This window comes from Chlorocebus sabaeus, chromosome 16, assembly GCF_047675955.1.
Source record: "Chlorocebus sabaeus isolate Y175 chromosome 16, mChlSab1.0.hap1, whole genome shotgun sequence".
NCBI lineage: Eukaryota > Metazoa > Chordata > Mammalia > Primates > Cercopithecidae > Chlorocebus > Chlorocebus sabaeus.
In genome coordinates, this window is record NC_132919.1 from 63,909,087 (window position 1) to 63,926,231 (window position 17,145).

The 17,145-nt window shown below is 50.7% G+C and overlaps 1 protein-coding gene across 1 annotated transcript in view; it reads right to left on the reverse strand.

Moving 5' to 3' along the window:
• MRC2 (mannose receptor C-type 2) overlaps positions 1 to 16,870 on the reverse strand; it is a 65,906-nt gene extending 49,036 nt beyond the window's left edge. Inside the window, exon 1 of the mRNA XM_008012192.3 lies at positions 16,416 to 16,870. Within this exon, the coding sequence (XP_008010383.3) occupies positions 16,416 to 16,533 (118 nt within the window). The 5' untranslated portion in view covers positions 16,534 to 16,870. The remainder of the gene's footprint in view (positions 1 to 16,415) is intronic.
• Between the last annotated feature and the right edge of the window lie 275 nt (positions 16,871 to 17,145).

Genomic DNA, 17,145 nt, shown 5'->3' on the forward strand with positions numbered 1-17,145 from the left:
GATCACGTGACTGATCATAGGTTAAAGATGCCCACTGCCACTCCATGGCCCCAGGATACCAACCTGTTTATTTTTTACTTTTACTTTTTGTAAAGATGGGGTGTTGCTATGTTGCCCAAAGTGGTCTTCAACTCCTGGCCTCCCAAAGTGCTGGGATTACAGGCGTGAGCCGCGGCATCCCGGCTCCAGACATGTTTTTTTATTTTTCCAGACGGAGTCTTTCTCTGTTGTCCAGGGTGGAGAGCAGTGGCACAATCTCAGCCCACTGCAACCTCCATCTTCTGGGTTCAAGCAGTTCTCCTGCCTCAGCCTCTTAAGGAACTGGGATTACAGGTGCCCATCACCACACCTGACTAATTTTTGTATTTTTAGTAGAGACCGGGTTTCACCATGTTGGCCAGGCTGGTCTCAAACTCCTGACCTCAAGTGATCCACTTTCCTCAGCCTCCCAAAGTGCTGGGATTACAGACAGGAGTCACCACGCCCAGCCTCCAGACATGTTTGAAACAGAAAAATTTCATCTACAATCACCCCTGTTAAATAATATATTATGTAGTATATAGCATAGTACGTAAAAGAATCTCTTTTAATTCTGCTGTGATTTTTCTACCAATTTTATCTATACATCCAAAATATTTCCATTCATATATATACACACATGTAATACACGTATATAAACATAAATATACATGCACATATCCACACACAAACATTTTTGGATCTTTTTTCACTTAGTATTTCAGCAAAGGGATTTTTCTGTCCTTAAAAATATTCGTAAAAATCATCTTAATGATTGTATATTATTCCATGATATTACGTTTCATTTCATCATTTCCTAGCTATTACTTTTACTTACAAACATAATTTCCTAATTATAATGTTATGTTTAACATATTATTATGTCAATCTTTCCTGGCACTGTTGTGAGAGGTGAAATTGTTTTCCTAGTGATTTTAAACATTTTCCATTGGCTTATTAGACACAGGCATTTCCTCTTGGTGAGCTCTGTTCAGATCTTTTACAGTCTTATCTATTTTGACCTTAATTGCCTTAAAACTATTGCAGGTTCCTGCGTTTTTCTCATGGTTTTATAAGAGCTAGTTGCCATGTTTGTTACAGATCCCTTCCCTGTTTGTTGTTCTTTTTAAATTTTATTTGAAACCCTCACTGGTCACTGAGTACCCCTCTCCCACACTAAAGGTAACCACTCTTCTGACTACAAACAGCACAGATGCGTTGTACCTTTTACTTTGGTGTTTTTTTTTTTTTAGACGGAGTTTCACCCTTGTCACCCAGCTGGAGTGCAATAGTGTGATCTCAGTTCACTGCAACCTCCACTTCCCAGGTTCAAGTGATTCTCTTGCCTCAGTTTCCTCAGTAACGTGAGATTACAGGCACCTGCCACCATGCCCAGATAATTTTTGTATTTTTAGTAGAGACGGGGTTTCATCACGCTGGCCAGGCTGGTCTCGAACTCCTGATCTCAGGTGATCCACCTGCCTTGGCCTCCCAAAGTGCTGGGATTACAGGCGTGAGCAACTGCGTCCGGCTATTTTGGTGTTTTCTGTACATTGGGTCATACGGTATGAAGTAACGTCTGGCTCAGTTTGTGAACTCCATCCATGCTGTGGCATGCAACTGGAGCTTGTTCATTCTCATCGCTAATATTCAATTTTGTGAAGCTGCCACAATTCATTCTTTTTTTTTTTTTTTTTTTTTTTTTGAGACGGAGTCTTGCTCTGTCGCCCAGGCTGGAGTGCAGTGGCTGGATCTCAGCTCACTGCAAGCTCCACCTCCCGGGTTCACGCCATTCTCTTGCCTCAGCCTCCTGAGTAGCTGGGACTACAGGCACCCGCCGCCTCGCCCGGCTAGTTTTTTGTAGTTTTAGTAGAGACAGGGTTTCACCGGGTTAGCCAGGATGGTCTCGATCTCCTGACCTCGTGATCCGCCCGTTTCGGCCTCCCAAAGTGCTGGGATTACAGGCTTGAGCCACCGTGCCCGGCCAATTCATTCTATTGTTGGTGGACATTTGGGTGGTTTTCAGTTTGGCACTAGTTTTTAGTTTTTGGCTATTATGAATAAGGCTACTATGAACAACTTTTCTTTTTTAAGACTATGGTTAAAATTCCTTAGGTTATCTACTAAATACAAAGGGGAGGCCAGGCGCGGTGGTTCACGCATGTAATCTCAGCACTTTGGGAGGCCAAGGCAGGTGGATCACTTGAGCTCAGGGGTTCACAACCCGCCTGGCCAACATAGTGGAACTCCATCTCTACTAAAAATACAAAAATTAGCCAGGCATGGTGGCAGGCACCTGTAATCCCAGCTACTTGGGAGGATGAGGCAGAATAATTGCTTGAACGTGGGAGGTGGAGGTTGCAGTGAGCCAAGATCGCACTGCTGCAGTCCAGCCTGGGTGACAGAGTGAGACTTTGTCTCAGAAAAAGGGAAAGGGTACTTTTTTAGTGGAGAGATCTGGTAGACACCAGCTGAAACAAATGGTCAAAGTTAGCGTAAGGGAACAAACTGACATTGGTGTGATGGAATGGAAGGACACAACATCACCCGTGAATTCCCTTTCCAAAAACGTTTAATATGAATCCAGGAACGAGTAAACAATCAGACAAATTTAGACTGTGGGACGTTTTACAAAACAACTGGCCTGGGATCCTCAAAAATGCAATGCCATAAAAGACAACAAGGCCAAGCAACTATTCTAGATTAAGGGAGATTAAAGAGACATGATACCTAATTGAATCCTGAATTTTAAAACAGCTATAGGCCAGGCGCGGTGGCTCACGCCTGTAATCCCAGTACTTTGGGAGGCCAAGGCGGGCGGATCACAAAGTCAGGAGATCGAGACCATCCTGGCTAACACATGAAACCCCGTCTCCACTAAAAAAAATACAAAAAATTAGCCAGGCATGGTGGCGGGTGCCTGTAGTCCCAGCTACTCAGGAGGCTGAGGCAAGAGAATGGCGTGAACCCGGGAGGTGGAGCTTGCAGTGAGCTGAGATCCAGCCACTGCACTCCAGCCTGGGCAACAGAGCAAGACTCTGTCTCAAAAAAAAAAAAAAAAAAAAAAAAAAAAACAGCTATAAAGGACATTATTGGGACAAATGCAGAAATCCGAACATGGACTGGACTGCATATGAGAAAAAAAATTTGCATCGGCTCTATTTCTTGGGTGTGAGTAGATATTATGGTTACATAGTAGCATGTCTTTTAGTTGTTACAAGTATTTAGGTATGAAATGTCATGTCTGCAACTAACTTTTAAAGTTTCACCAAACAGACCCAACACACACACACACACAGAGAGTGAGGTAAGCAAATGTGGCAAAACGTTAACAAGTGGTGCTTCTAGGTGAAGAGTATATGGGTGCCCACTGTATTATTTTTTCAATTTTTCCCGTGGTTTGAGAGAGTATTGTACCATATGCAGTCCTCTAGGACCTTTTCTCCCCACTCAACATTATGTCTCTAATATTCACCCATGTTGTTGCAAATAGCTGGGGTCACTACCGTGTTACATTTCATTGTGTCTACTCTATAATTTATCCATATTTCTTTCCAAGTACGTTTTTGTTTTTGCTATTATAAACAGTGCTTCCAAGCTGTTTACAAATGATCAATGCCCTTACATACTTAGACCCTTCAGGAATGAGGTGAGGTTTTTATGGGGTAATACCAGAATCCCCTTTCCTTGGGGACCAAGGTGACTGCAAAGCTGCTTCCTCTTGAGTCCTTCCATTCAGCCAGGCTAGTTTGTCTGGGAGTCATTCTCCCCACTGTCAGACAGGTTCCTGTTCCTAGGTCTAAGGTTTTAGAGCAGTCGATTGCCTTCATCTTTCTTTTCTTTTTTTTTTTTTTTTTGAGACGAAGTCTCGGTCTGTTGCCCAGGCTGGAGTGCAATGGTGCCATCTCAGCTCACTGCACCCTCCACCTTCCGGATCCACCCACCTCGGCCTCCCAAAGTGCTGAGATTACAGGCATGAGCCATCACCCCCAGCTCATCTTTCTCTTAATGAACTTAAAAATTGCACCTACAGGCCAGGCACGGTGACTTACGCCTGTAACTCCAGCACTTTGAGAGGCTGAGGTGGATCACTTGAGGCCAGGAGTTTGAGACCAGCCTGGGCAACATTGTGAAACTCCGGCTCTACTAAAAATACAAAAATTAGCAAGACCTTGTTGCTATAAAAAAAAAAAAAAGAAAAGAAAAGAAAAGAAAATTAGGCCGGGCATAGTGGCTCACGCCTGTAATCCCAGCACTTTGGGAGGCTGAGGCAGGCGGATCATGAGGTCAGGAGATCGAGACCATCCTGGCTAACACAGTGAAACCCCAACTCTACTAAAAAAAAAAAAAATTAGCAAGGCTTGGCGGTGGACGCCTGTAGTCCCAGCTACCAGGGAGGCTGAGGCAGGAGAATGGTGTGAACCCGGGAGGCGGAGCTTACAGTGAGCCGAGATCGCACCACTGCACTCCAGCCTGGGCGACAGAGCGAGACTCTGTCTCAAAAAAAAAAAGAAAAGAAAAAAGAAAAAAAAGATTCATTAGCCATGTATTTGTCACTTAAAGTTATGTAAATCATCCATCATGTGGTTTCCAATTTGTTTTGCTACTAAAGGGTGTGGCTTAAGCATATAGTCCCAACTCAGGCGGCTTAGGCGGGAGCATTGCTTAAGCTCTGCCAATACTAGCTTTTCTGTTTTTGCTAGTGTAAAAAGAAAGCTAATTTCCCTTATTTCTAGTGATCTTTGCACTTTGTTTATTTATTTATTTGAGACAAAGTCTCACTCTGTTGCCTAAGCTGGAGTGCAGTGGCACAATCTCAGCTCACCACAACCTCTGCCTCCTGGGTTCAAGTGATTCTCCTGCCTCAGCAGCCCCCACTCTGCCCCGCCCAAGTAGCTGGGATTGCAGGCATGCGCCACCACGCCCGGCTCCTTTTTGTATTTTTAGTAGAGATGGGGTTTCACCATGTTGGCCAGGATGATCTCAAATTCCTGGCCTCAGGTGATCCGCCTGCCTCAGCCTCCCAAAGTGCTGGGATTACAGGCATGAGCCACTGCGCCCGGCCCAATCCTTGCACTTTCTAGGTGAAAGCTTGCTATCTGAATTTCCTCAAGTGTAATCAACTATAAACTGAAATTAAAGTTTCTAATTGTAATCCAGGTGTCCTCATAACATTTGTTTTTATTTTGCTTTTGAGACAGAGAGAGTCTTCTCACTTTTTCACGGAGGCTGGAGTGCAGTGGCACGATCTCAGCTCACTGCAACCTCTGCCTCCAGGGTTAAGAGTTCAAGACCAGCCTCAACCTCCCAAGTAGCTGGGATTACAGGTGCCCACTGCCACCCCTGGCTAATTTTTTTCTTTTCTTTTTTTTTTTTTTTTTGAGACAGGGCTTCACTCTGTCACACAGGCTGAAGTGCAATGGCACCACCTCGGCTGACTGCAACCTCTACCTCCCAGGTTCAACCAATACTCCTACCTCAGCCTCGTAAGTAGCTGGGATTACAGGCACATGCCACCACGCCCAACTAATTTTTGTATTTTTAGTAGAGACAGGGTTTCACCATGTTGTCCAGGCTGGTCTCAAACTCCTGACCTCGTGATCTGCCCACCTTGGCCTCCCAAAGTGCTGGGATTACATGCGTGAGCCACTGTGCCCGGCCGTCCTCATAACATTTAAAAGTAAAAATTCCTTTTCCTATTAGTGTGTTTTTTCTGGCGTGTCTCACATTAAGTTCTTATAACAGTTTAAATCCACTTCTGGAATTTTTTTCTAGTACATTGGACGACTTTTTTTTAATTCAAAACCGTATGTTTTTCATGACCATGACATCATGTAAAATTCTAGAAGGGTAACTCTCATTGCCTTACCATAAAAAAAAAAAAAAAAGTTCTTTGGAACACTTGTCTGCTTTCTTTTTTCATTTTCAACAAATATTTACTAAATAATACCAAATGCCAACCTCGAAGCTGCTCACACCTGTAATCCCAATACCTTGGGATTGGGAGGCTGGGGCAGGAGGAGCCCTTGAGCTCAGGAGTTCGAGACCAGCCTGGGCAACATAGGAAGACCCCCTACTAAAATAGTAGCAACAAAATAGAGTGGTGGTGCCGCCTGTCATCCCAGCTATTGGGAAGCTAAGGCAGAAGAATTGCTTGAGCCCAGGAGGTTGAGTCTCCCGTGAGTGCCACTGCACTCCAGCCTGGGCAACAGAGCAAGACCCCGTTTTAAACAAACCAGCAAACAAATAAAAACAAATGCCACCGTGGCCAAGGTACTGTGCAGGAACCTGTGCAGCAACAAAAAGGCCCTGCTCTGGAGGTGTTTGAGGGACGACAGCAGTAAAATGCTAGAACAGCTGTGGAAAGAAAGGCTCCTTCCAGCTGAGGGCAACCAGAAGGCCACAGGTGTGAGTTGGGACTCAGAGACAGCCCCCTGGGAAGCTGGTGCTCCTGGCAGGAAAAAAAGCCTGAGCAGAGTCCCAGTTGGGCAGTACTGAGAGCTATGGGTAATGGCAAGGAGCTCAGCTTGGCTTGCACAAGTGCTGAGAACCTGACCATGGAAGGCCAGGAATTCTCTTTCTTTTCTTTTTTTTTTTGAGACAGAATCTTGCTCTGTTACCAAGGCTGGTGCAATGGCATGATCTCAGCTCACTGCAACCTCCACCTCCCGGGTTCAAGTTAATCTCCTGCCTCAGCCTCCCGAGCTGCTGGGATTACAGGCATGCACCACCATGCCCAGCTAATTTTTGTATTTTTAGGAGAGACCGGGTTTCACCATGTTGGCCAGACTAGTCTTGAACCCCTGACCTCAAGTGATCCACCCGCCTCAGCCTCCCAAAGTGCTGCGATTACAAGCATGCACCACCACACCTGGCTAATTTTTGTATTGTTAGTAGAGATGGGGTTTCACCATTTTGTATTTTTGTATTTTTAATGGAGACGGGTTACCATGTTCGCCAGGCTGGTCTTGAACTCCTGACTTCAGGTGATCCGCCTGCCTTGGCCTCCCACAGTGCTGGGATTATAGGCATGAGTCACCGCGCCTGGCGGGAATTCTAAATTCAGAAAGTTTACATTGATTCAAGCTGTCCCTTAGCAGCACTAACATGGCAGCACTGCCAGCTCTGGACTGAGGGTGGAGGGGAGGACCCTGAGGGAGGAAACTGTGGATGTAAATTACATCACAAAGGCCGGGGGAAGAGAGTTTTCAAAAGTGTCCGTCGGTCCAGGTGCAGTGGTTTGTGCCCGTAATCCCAGCACTTTGGGAGGCCAAGGCAGAAAAATCGCATGCGCCCAGTTCAAGGCCAGGTCTGGGCAACATAGTAAGACTCTGTCTTTAATTAAAAAACAACAGGCTGGGCATGGTGGCTCACACCTGTAATTCCAGCACTTTGGGAGGCCAAGGGTGGATCAGAGGCCAGGAGATTGAGACCATCCTGGCTAACACGGTGAAACCCCGTCTCTACTAAAAAATACAAAAAACTAGCCGGGCGAGGTGGCGGGCGCCTGTAGCCCCAGCTACTCCGGAGGCTGAGGCAGGAGAATAGCGTGAACCCGGGAGGCGGAGCTTGCAGTGAGCTGAGATCCGGCCACTGCACTCCAGCCTGGGCGACAGAGCAACACTCCGTCTCAAAAAAAACAAAAATAAACAAAAATAAACTTAGCCGGGCATGGTGGCGGGCGCCTGTAGTTCCAGCTACTCGGGAGACTGATGCGGAAGAATGGCGTGAACCCGGGAGGCGGAGCTTGCAGTGAGCTGAGATCCGGCCACTGCACTCCAGCCTGGACGACAGAGCCGAGACTCCGTCTAACAAAACAAACAAAAAAACAAACAACAACAATAAAAAACCCAGAAAACAGTCCATCATAGGGAAGCAATTTTGTTTTGTTTGAACCAAGTACATCCTAACAATGAAATATTGAGTACCGTTAATGAGGCAGCTCTGTAGACAGCTATGACAAGATCGCTAAGAATACATAAAATAAAAATTATTTTGCAGAAGAGTTTAAAATATGGGCCTATTTGGTTAAAAGGAGTATTTACGTGTGTGCATATGCATAAAAAAATCAGAAGATTACCCAATGAACTACTACTAATCTTCACTAGAGAATCTTGGTTGGGAAGATTACCCATAGAATCTGCTAGTGATAGACTGTGGCTTGTGCTAGGGTGTGATCAGTGTAGGGGAGTGGACTTCACATTTTTTCACACTTACTTGTGTATGGTTTGAATGTTTTCCACTGAGCATGCATTTTTACTTTCCTTTTTTTGAGACAGGGTCTCACTGTGTTGTCCAGGTTGTGCAGTGGTACAATCATAGCTCACTGCAGCTTCCAACTCCTGGGCTCAAGTAATCTTCCTGCCTCAGCCTCTTGAGTAGCTGAGACTACAGGCATGCACCACTGTGCCCAGCTAATTAAAAAAAAAAAAAATTGTAGACATGGGGTCTTGCTATGTTGCCCTGGCTGGTCTCAAACTCCTGACTTCAAGCAATCTCTCCTCCCTTGGCCTCCAAAAGCACTGGGATAATAGGCATGAGCCACTACGCCTGGCCCATTCTTACAATTGAGGCTAATGAACAGCATCCATGCTGCAAGGTGAGGCCTAAGAAAGGTCACTTAATTTAGTAATTAGGGAGCCTCATTAGTGTGACCCTTGGGGGCAGTCTCTTAGACAGTAGGCTAAAGGCAACTAAAGGCAAAAAGGGGAGAGGTATGCCCAACCACCCCAGTGTTCCCTAGTCTGTCTTGGTTTTATTCCAGAGTCCCAGGAAGTTCCTTATCCTTCCCTAAGTGAAGATTAAATAGAGAAGTGTAAGGATGAAGAGGAAGGTGATAAAGAGGATGACAACAAATTGAGGGGTTTTGGGGGATAGGACCGTTGAGGATGGGATTTTTTTTTCTTTGGTGTCTCAATTTACTTGCAGAAAAACTATGATTACTTTTTGGCACTTACAGTAGTTAGCAAAGTGTCACGAAGAAGTAATGCCTCTGACTGAGGCTATTTCTGAAAAAGAAAAAGAAAAAAAGAGTAATAATGAAGTTACGGGTTTAGACCTGCTTCAATTTAAAAAAATAAAATGGGGCTGGGCATGGTGGTACACTTCGGGAAGCTAAGGCAAGAGAATCGCTTGAACTCAGGAGGCAGAAGTTGTAGTGAGCCAAGATCGCGCCACTGCACTCCAGCCTGGGTGACAGAAGGAGACTGTCTAAAAAAAAAAAAAAAAGTTGTGTCAGAGGTGTTTGAACCAGAGCAACTCCATCTTTAATAGAGGCTGGGTAAAATGAGGTTGGGAACTCCTGGGCTGCATTCCCAAGAGGTTAGGCATTCTAAGGCACAGGATGACATAGGAGGTCAGCACAAGACACAGGTCACAGAGACCTTGCCGAAAAAACAGCATGCAGTATAGAAGTCACCCAAATCCCACCAAAACTAAGAGGTGACAAAAGTGACCTCTGAGCCGGGCATGGTGGCTCACACCTGTAATCCCAGCACTTTGGGAGGCTGAGGTGGGCAGATCATGAGGTCAGGAGTTCAAGACCAGTCTGGTCAACATGGTAAAATCCCATCTCTACTAAAAGTACAAAAATTAGCCAGGTGTGGTGGCACATGCCTCTAGTCCCAGCTACTTGGGAGGCTGAGGCAGGAGAATTGCTTGAACCTAGGAGGCAGAGGTTGCAGTGAGCCAAGGTGGTACCATTGCACTCCAGCCTGGGTGACAGAGTGAAACCCTGTCTAAAAAAAAATAAAGAAAAAGAAAAAAAAAAAATAGGAGGTTGTAGTGAGCCAAGATCATGCCATGGCACTGCAGCCTGGGCAACAGAGTGAGACTCCGTCTCAAAAAAAAAAAGTGACCTCTGGTCATCCTCACTGCCCATTTTTTATACACTAATTATAATGCATTGGCATGCTAAAAGATACTCCTATCAGTGCCATGACAGTTTACAAATGCCATGGCAATGTCAAGAAGTTACCTTATAGGGTCTAAAAAAGGGAGGACTCCCTTAGTTCTGGGAATTGCCCACCCCTTTCCCAGAAAACTCATGAATAATCCACCCCTTGTTTAGCATATCATCAAGAAGTAACAATTGTATAAGCAGCTGAGCCATCCATGCTACTTCTCTGTCTATGGAGTAGCCATTCTTTATTCCTTTCCTTTCCTAATAAGCCTGCTTTCACTTTTCCCTATGGATTCGCCTCAAATTCTTCTTACATGAGTTCCCTCTCTTGGGGTCTGGATTGGACCCCCTTTCTGGTAACAGTTGCAGTTAGGATTTTTTTTTTTTTTTTTTTTGAGACAGGGTCTCATTGTGTCACCCAGGCTGGAATGCGATGATGCAATCACGGCTTACTACAGCCTCAACCTCCTGTGCTCGAGCGATCCTCCCATCTCAGCCTCCCCAGTAGCTGGGAGTACAGGCATGAGCCAGGACACCTGGCTAATTTTTTTCTTTTTTCTTTTTTTTTTTTTTTGTAGTGACTGGGTTTCATCATGTTGCCCAAGCTGGTCTTAAAACTCCTGGCCCTCCTCAGCCTCCCAAAGTGCTGGGATTACAGGCATGGGCCATCGTGTCCAGCAGGATTTTGTATATTGAAGACTGTGTTTTATCATATTTGGAAAATTGATAGTCATAGTCACGTTTTCTCTTCTTTTTTTTGCGGGGGGGGGGCTCTGTCGTCCAGGCTGCAGTGCAATGGCATGATCTCGGCTCACTGCAACCTCTGCCTCCTGGGTTCAAACGATTCTCCTGCCTCAGCCTCCAGAATAGGGACTACAGGCACCCGCCAACACGCCTGGCTAATTTTTTGTATTTTTAGTAGAGATGGGGTTTCACCATGTTAGCCAGGATGATCTCGATCTCCTGACCTCATGATCCGCCCACCTCAGCCTCCCAAAGTGCTGGGATTACAGGCGTGAGCCACCATACCCGGCCAATTTTTGTATTTTCAGTAGAGATGGGGTTTCACCACGTTGGTCAGGCTGGTCTTGAACTCCTGACCTCAAGCAATCCACCTGCCTCGGCCTCCCAAAGTGCTGGGATTACAGGTGTGAGCCACCTCACCCAGCCTTTCTCCTCTTAATAAAAATAGCAATAATTGAGGATTGTTTGCTAAGGAATTATTCTGTGCCCAGTAGTGTACCAGGCACATATCTCATACATTCAGGATCTCCTTTGTATGTAATTCTTATAATACCTCTACAAGAGGTATTGATTTTTCCCATCTTATACATGAAGACACTTGAGCCTCTGACTGAGGTCACATAGCTGGTGAGTGGCATCAATCCTGGTCCCACCTATCCTGTCCCTATCTACATTTCCAGAGGACGGAGGTGGGGATACACTGCGGACCATGCCCACATTCCTGCCTCATGTACAGGGGGAGGGGCCACTTCTCAGCCCCGCACCTGGCTGCCTTCAGGGAAGGCTGGGGAAGGCTAAGGCACGCTGGCTCTAGTGTTCCCTACATGTGTCCTCCTGAGGTGGCCCCTGGGAAGGAGATAAACAGAGAGGCCACCCATCGGATCTGGGATCTGTCACTGTGGGCCATGTCTGTGTGCTTGTCTCTCGTCTGCTGAGGTCATTCCAAGAGGCAGGGACCAGTCTCCCTCAGTGTCCTCCCCAGGATCCATGAGTCTCGAAGGAAGGGTCATTGGAAGGTGGGAAAGAAGAGGGGAGGGGAGGGGAGGCACGCCAGGCAAAGGGATCGCACGTGGGCAGAGGCCTGGAGGTGGAGAAGGCTGGGGCAGGACAACAGAGCAGAGGCACGGGGGGCCGAGATAACTAGGAAGAAGTTGGTCCTTCTGCTACCAACAAAAGCCAGAGCAGAATGCACAGTCGGAGAAAGAGAAACCGGGGGAGGGGGAGGCTGAAGGGAGCAGAGTGCAGGTGGAAGGGTCTGCGCTTCGAGAGTGCAGAGCCAAGAGGCTGGTGCCTGGGGGCCAGGAGGGCAGGGGGAAGTGCGAGAAAGGAACCAACTGGTAGAATTCCACAAGGGGCCACAGTGTGCAGTTGAGGGGGTCAACCCAATCTGTTTCCTAAAGGGCTGCAGCTGGTGGACCCCGGCAGTCCCCCAGTGTCACAGGTGCCACTGGACAGCCCTCATCCAGCTGCCGTTTACTGGTACAATCCCTAGCCGAGGAGTGACAGATCTTCAGGGCCCAGGGTGAGCTCCAGGAGCGCATCACCACCCCACTGGCCCACCCCACTCAGATTCACAGGACGCAGGCGTGGGAAAGCGGCCCCCTCCCACCTCACATAGGCCTAAACAGGAAGACACGCTTCCTATCAGCAGTGCTCAGGCCCTCCAAGTCCAGGGACTCCCACTGGAGACATGCTGGGGAGGTCTCAAATAAAGTACAGGCCAATGCCATCTCTGCTTCAGCTCTGCAGGGGCTCAGCAGACACCCACTGAATGAATGAATGAATGAATGAATGAATGAATGAATGAACAACCATGTGAATCCTTGACCTCAGGGAAGCTGGAATGCCAGGCTGGGGCACCTTGAGTCACTCACTTATCTATGACTTCTTGGAGGGAGTCCCTCAGAGATCCTGAGGACACTGAAGGCGGCTCGGTCCAGGTCTCCTGGACCCACAAGGAAGTGGGCAACCCAGGCACCCAGACCACTGACACGTGACAGAGGGCTGCTTGCTCCACCCTCCTCCTCAGGAGTCCTCCCAGTGGGACACATCGAGAGGTGTCCTAGAGGGCTTGGAGTTATGGGGGCGGGGGGAACCCACAAGGCAGAATTTTCCAGGCTTTCCTAACACACACACACTGACGGTGCTTCACGCGATGGAAGCGCTGTATGGTACTGGAGCATTCAGGCTCTGTAACCACTCCTGGGTTTGAACCTCACTGGTACCACCTTCTAGTGGTGTGGTGGCACAGCCTTGAGTGACTCCCTTAACATCTTTAACATTTTCACGCCAGGTGTGTGCAAGAGTGACACCTGCTCAGAGACAGGAGGTGTCCAAGAGCTGCTGCCAGCACAGCAGCCGGCACGGCACCCACCACATGCACAGCGCAGCCGTGGATGCCATCGCTCCATCCCTCCGGGGGTGTGAACAGTGCAACAGGATTCCTCCTCGATGCTTACACGGATGAGGAACTCAAATGAATATCCGCCTGAGAACTGCACGGCACTTCTGAAATCATCTCATCGGGCCAAGCCACAGTGCCCTGCGTGCATCAGAAGGCCAGGATTTCTCTGGTGTGAAAAACGGGGGCCCAAACCCAGGGTTCTTCCTCCCCTCCGTGTACCCTCACCTTGCCCAGGCAAACCCAGAAGAGAGCCAGGATCCCAGCACCAGACACAGCTCGAGTGGGCACCTCCTGGGCCCTGATGGCACACAGAAAGCCAGAGGGTTGGAGCAAGGAAAAGTGAGTTTTGCGTGGGGGAACAGTAAGAAGTTTCTGAACCCCACGACTCAGCAGGAACTGGGCCAGAAGTGTGGGGAGCTGGTCTGGCTGACTCTGGTCAGAGCCCCAAGCACCCGATGCTTCTGTCCCTGTCCTTTGGGGAGCAGCGACCTTCGCCACAGGAAGATTTCCTGAGGTCTCCTCACCCCATGACCTTGAGACTTGATCCCTGGAGCTCCTAGAAGCCCTTTTCCCTGCAACTAGCCCCTCATTCCTCTGCTCGGAAACCTCCAAGTGTCCCCTGGGGTTCCTCACAGCCAGTGTGCAGGTCCCTTCCCCATTTTGGCCTCTCAGACACCTCTTTCACCCAACCTTCTCCTCGGCCCAGCCAGCAAGCTTCCACATCATCCCCAGAAAAGCCCAGCCCGGTGGCCCCTTCCTGCCTCTCTCCAGACAGCCTTGGACACCCTTTGGTCCACATGGTCTCTCCTGCCTCCAGTCTCCAGACAGGAAGCATCCACACTCCAGCCTTTCACTTACTAGGTGTGTGACCAATGTAAATGATCAGACCCCTCTTAGCCTTCATTTCCTCAACTGCAAAAATGGTCCAACAATAGCCATCTCCTTGGATTGTTATCAGAATGAAATGGGAACTTGCACATGAAGCATTTGGCGTGGCTCTGGGCAGGCAGGCATCCCACCAATGGCATCCTGCCCCCCACGCAGTTCACTGTTCCACGTTTCATTCTCCCACAAGGTATTTTTTCCAGAAGATGCATCTTACACTCTTCTCTACCTTCTCTCCTCCCAAGAACTTGGCTCAAGGCTGAGCAAACTGAATGCTCCAGAAATGCAGTAATATGGCAACCAACAAAGAGGACTTCTTCCAGTGACAGGCTCCGTGGGCCACTCCACCAAAGTGAAGAAAAGATGGCTTCCACCATCACGCACCAAGAAGGCAGCGCCGCCTCGCTGTCCCCGCCCCGTGATCTGGGCACACAGGACTCCCCCCATGGTGGTCAGGAAATTTCCCACACGCAGCCCCTGACCTGCCTGGCATAAGCCTCACCCCCAGTAGCTCTGGCCTGCCACACCCTACCACCCACACACATTTCCTGGGGCCATTTGGTCCCTGGTGCTGGTGAATTCCTCCCAATGACAACGTAATTCACCAGGTACTAAGGGCTGCCAGCTCTTTGGGCAAGGACTTCAGCCCAGAGGCTCTGAACAGGCTTCCCAGGGGAGGGCCCAGTGGAATCTGACAGGGCAGGAGCAGGCACTCTCTGGGCAGAGGGCACAGTGGGAACCTGCAGCAGGTCCATCCTCCTCCTGCCCAGCTGCTTCTGGAAGACCTCACACTGCCTGCCACCCAGATCCAAGCCTCCTCAGGGTGTGGTCAATGCAGTGCCACCATGAAGGGGACCTCTGAGGCTACTCATCCCTGGACAGAGCCCCAGGGAGGGCGGGGCACAGAGACCAGGAGGAGAAGGGACACTCCAGGAGTCCTTGTCCTCCCTAACCGGGCCTCTCACCAGGCGCTTCCAGCTCTTTCTATGAAAAGCTCCAGGGGGAAAGGCCGAGTCAGCACTCTGGCCACAACTCTCTCCCAGGGCCTGGCTTTAAAGTGCGCTCTGGAGCTCTGGGAACCGCCATCCTCTCCAACCCTCCCCACTGCCTGCCTCCTGAGGCCCTGCACAGAGGAGCAGAGGAAGACAGGAGTGCGAGGAGGCAGGGGAACTGCCTATGAGGCCATCCTGCAGTGGCTTAGGGGGTTACCCGGCCTGGTTTCTGTCTGTCCGACATTCAATGCCCGGTGGGTGCAGAATTACCCCGGGGGCTCTGGTTGGTGTGAATGTGGGTCACCGTGGCCCCCACCTTTCCCATCTGGCAGATACGTGTCTTGTGCCTACGTCACGCCAGGCCAAGACAGCAAGCACGGGCCAGGCTAGAGGCCCCAGACTCTCCAGGGGGCTGGCTGTCTGGTCCTTGCACAAAACTGCAGACACCGCACGGACTGTCCCCATCCCCCAATTACACAGCCAGCAGGACCAAGCTGGGCCAGGAATGGGGCTGCAATCACCACCCTCCTGGGCGATTCCCGCGTTCACTCCAGCCGCCCCCACCCCCACTCCCCCAGGAAGTGGATCTTTCCTTTTAATGCTCAGATTCTTGGCGCGGGATCTGTCTGCCCCCACACTTCACTGTTACCCCTGAATAAGGAGCAGGAAGAGAATGGCACAGTTTCAGGGTTTTCTGATTTGTGTTTCGTTTTCTTTTGGTTGGGTTTTTAAATCTTTAGCAGCTCTTTTGCCGCTCAAGATCTGTCCCCTCTGGAGGTCCACCAGAGTGCTCAGGGCTGCCCACGCTACGCAACATCACAGCACGGCAGCGCCCAGCCTGTCGCTGCGTCCTGGTGGCAGAAGCCTCCTCACAGGGCTGCTGAGCTCACACGGGGCGGATGCCGCGCGCCACAAGCCTCCTCGAAGACTAAGTGTGGAAAAGAAAATATCAACGCCCACGAGATGCAGGGGGCGGGGGGAAGGTGGGGGAAACGAACCCTCGCGGATAGTTGGAAAGCCGTCCTAACGCATCAGTGCTGGGGCAGAGCGAGGAGACCGGGCCCGGGAACTCCCGGACAGAGCCCTGGCTCCCCGGGCGCGCCCTGCAGGTCCCCTGCCGAGGACGGGCCAGCGCCGGGTGGTCCGGGAGCGCCGTGCGCGGGGGTCCTCACGAGCCCACCCGCTTCCTCCGAGGCTGCTGGAGTCCCCCGGGCTCCCCTCCCCCCGCCGCCCGCCACATCTGGTTCCACTCAGGTCCTCCCCCACCTCTAGGCGCGCTCCTCCTCCCCTCTCCTCTCCCGCTTTCAGAAAAGCGGAGACGAGTTTTAAAAACCCAGTCACACACACACGCACACGCACACACGCTTCTGGAGAAAAGAGGGGGGAAAAGGAGGGAAAAGTCGAGAGCGGCCCGCGCCCCGGCGCTCCCCCAGCCCCGGCCCCGAAGTTGGCCAAGTTGGCAGCGCCTTACCCGGGAGGGCGGCGTCCCCAGGGGCGCCGGGACGGCCGAAGTGCAGGCCCCCGAGGAGCAGGACGCAGCGCAGCAGGTGACGAGACCAAGGCGCGGGGGCCGGCCGGCCGGGCCCCATCCCCGGGCGCAACGCTCAGTGGACGCGGGGACCGAGGGCGCACGGGCGCAACGCGCGGTGGCAGCCCCGAGGCTGGGCTGTGATGACCGCCCGCAAGGGGCTCGCGTCCTCCTCCGGGTCGGGACGAAGTGATGCCTCCCTGGGAGGAGGAGGGAGGAGGCAGCCCGGGCGGAGGGAGGGCGGAGGGAGGAGCGCAGAACCGGGGAGGAGGGTTTGAGGGGTAGAGGGAAAGGGAAGCGGGCAGCGTGGGAGGGGAAGGGGAGGAGGTGCGGGGCTGGGGCGAGAGCGTCGGGAGCGAAAGGGGTGGCGGAGAGGTGGATAGGCCGGGTCCAGGAGGACCCCAGCGTGCGCCCTTTCTCTTGCTGCTCTGTTTCCCAGTCTCCCCACCTCGCCTTCCCTCTCTTCGGTCCCGGCCAGGAGCCCCAGACGCTGCGTCACAACTCCCCGGCTGGCGCGGGCGGGGAAGCAACTGCAAAACTTTCCGCAAACTTCACGGCGTGGTGGGACCTGGGCTACGAGGTCGGGCCAGCCCGGGGCGGGGGCGTGCGGCTGACCCAGGTGGCCAGACCCGGGCCGCCAGCATCCGCCCCGCCGCCCAGCCATCCCGCCTCT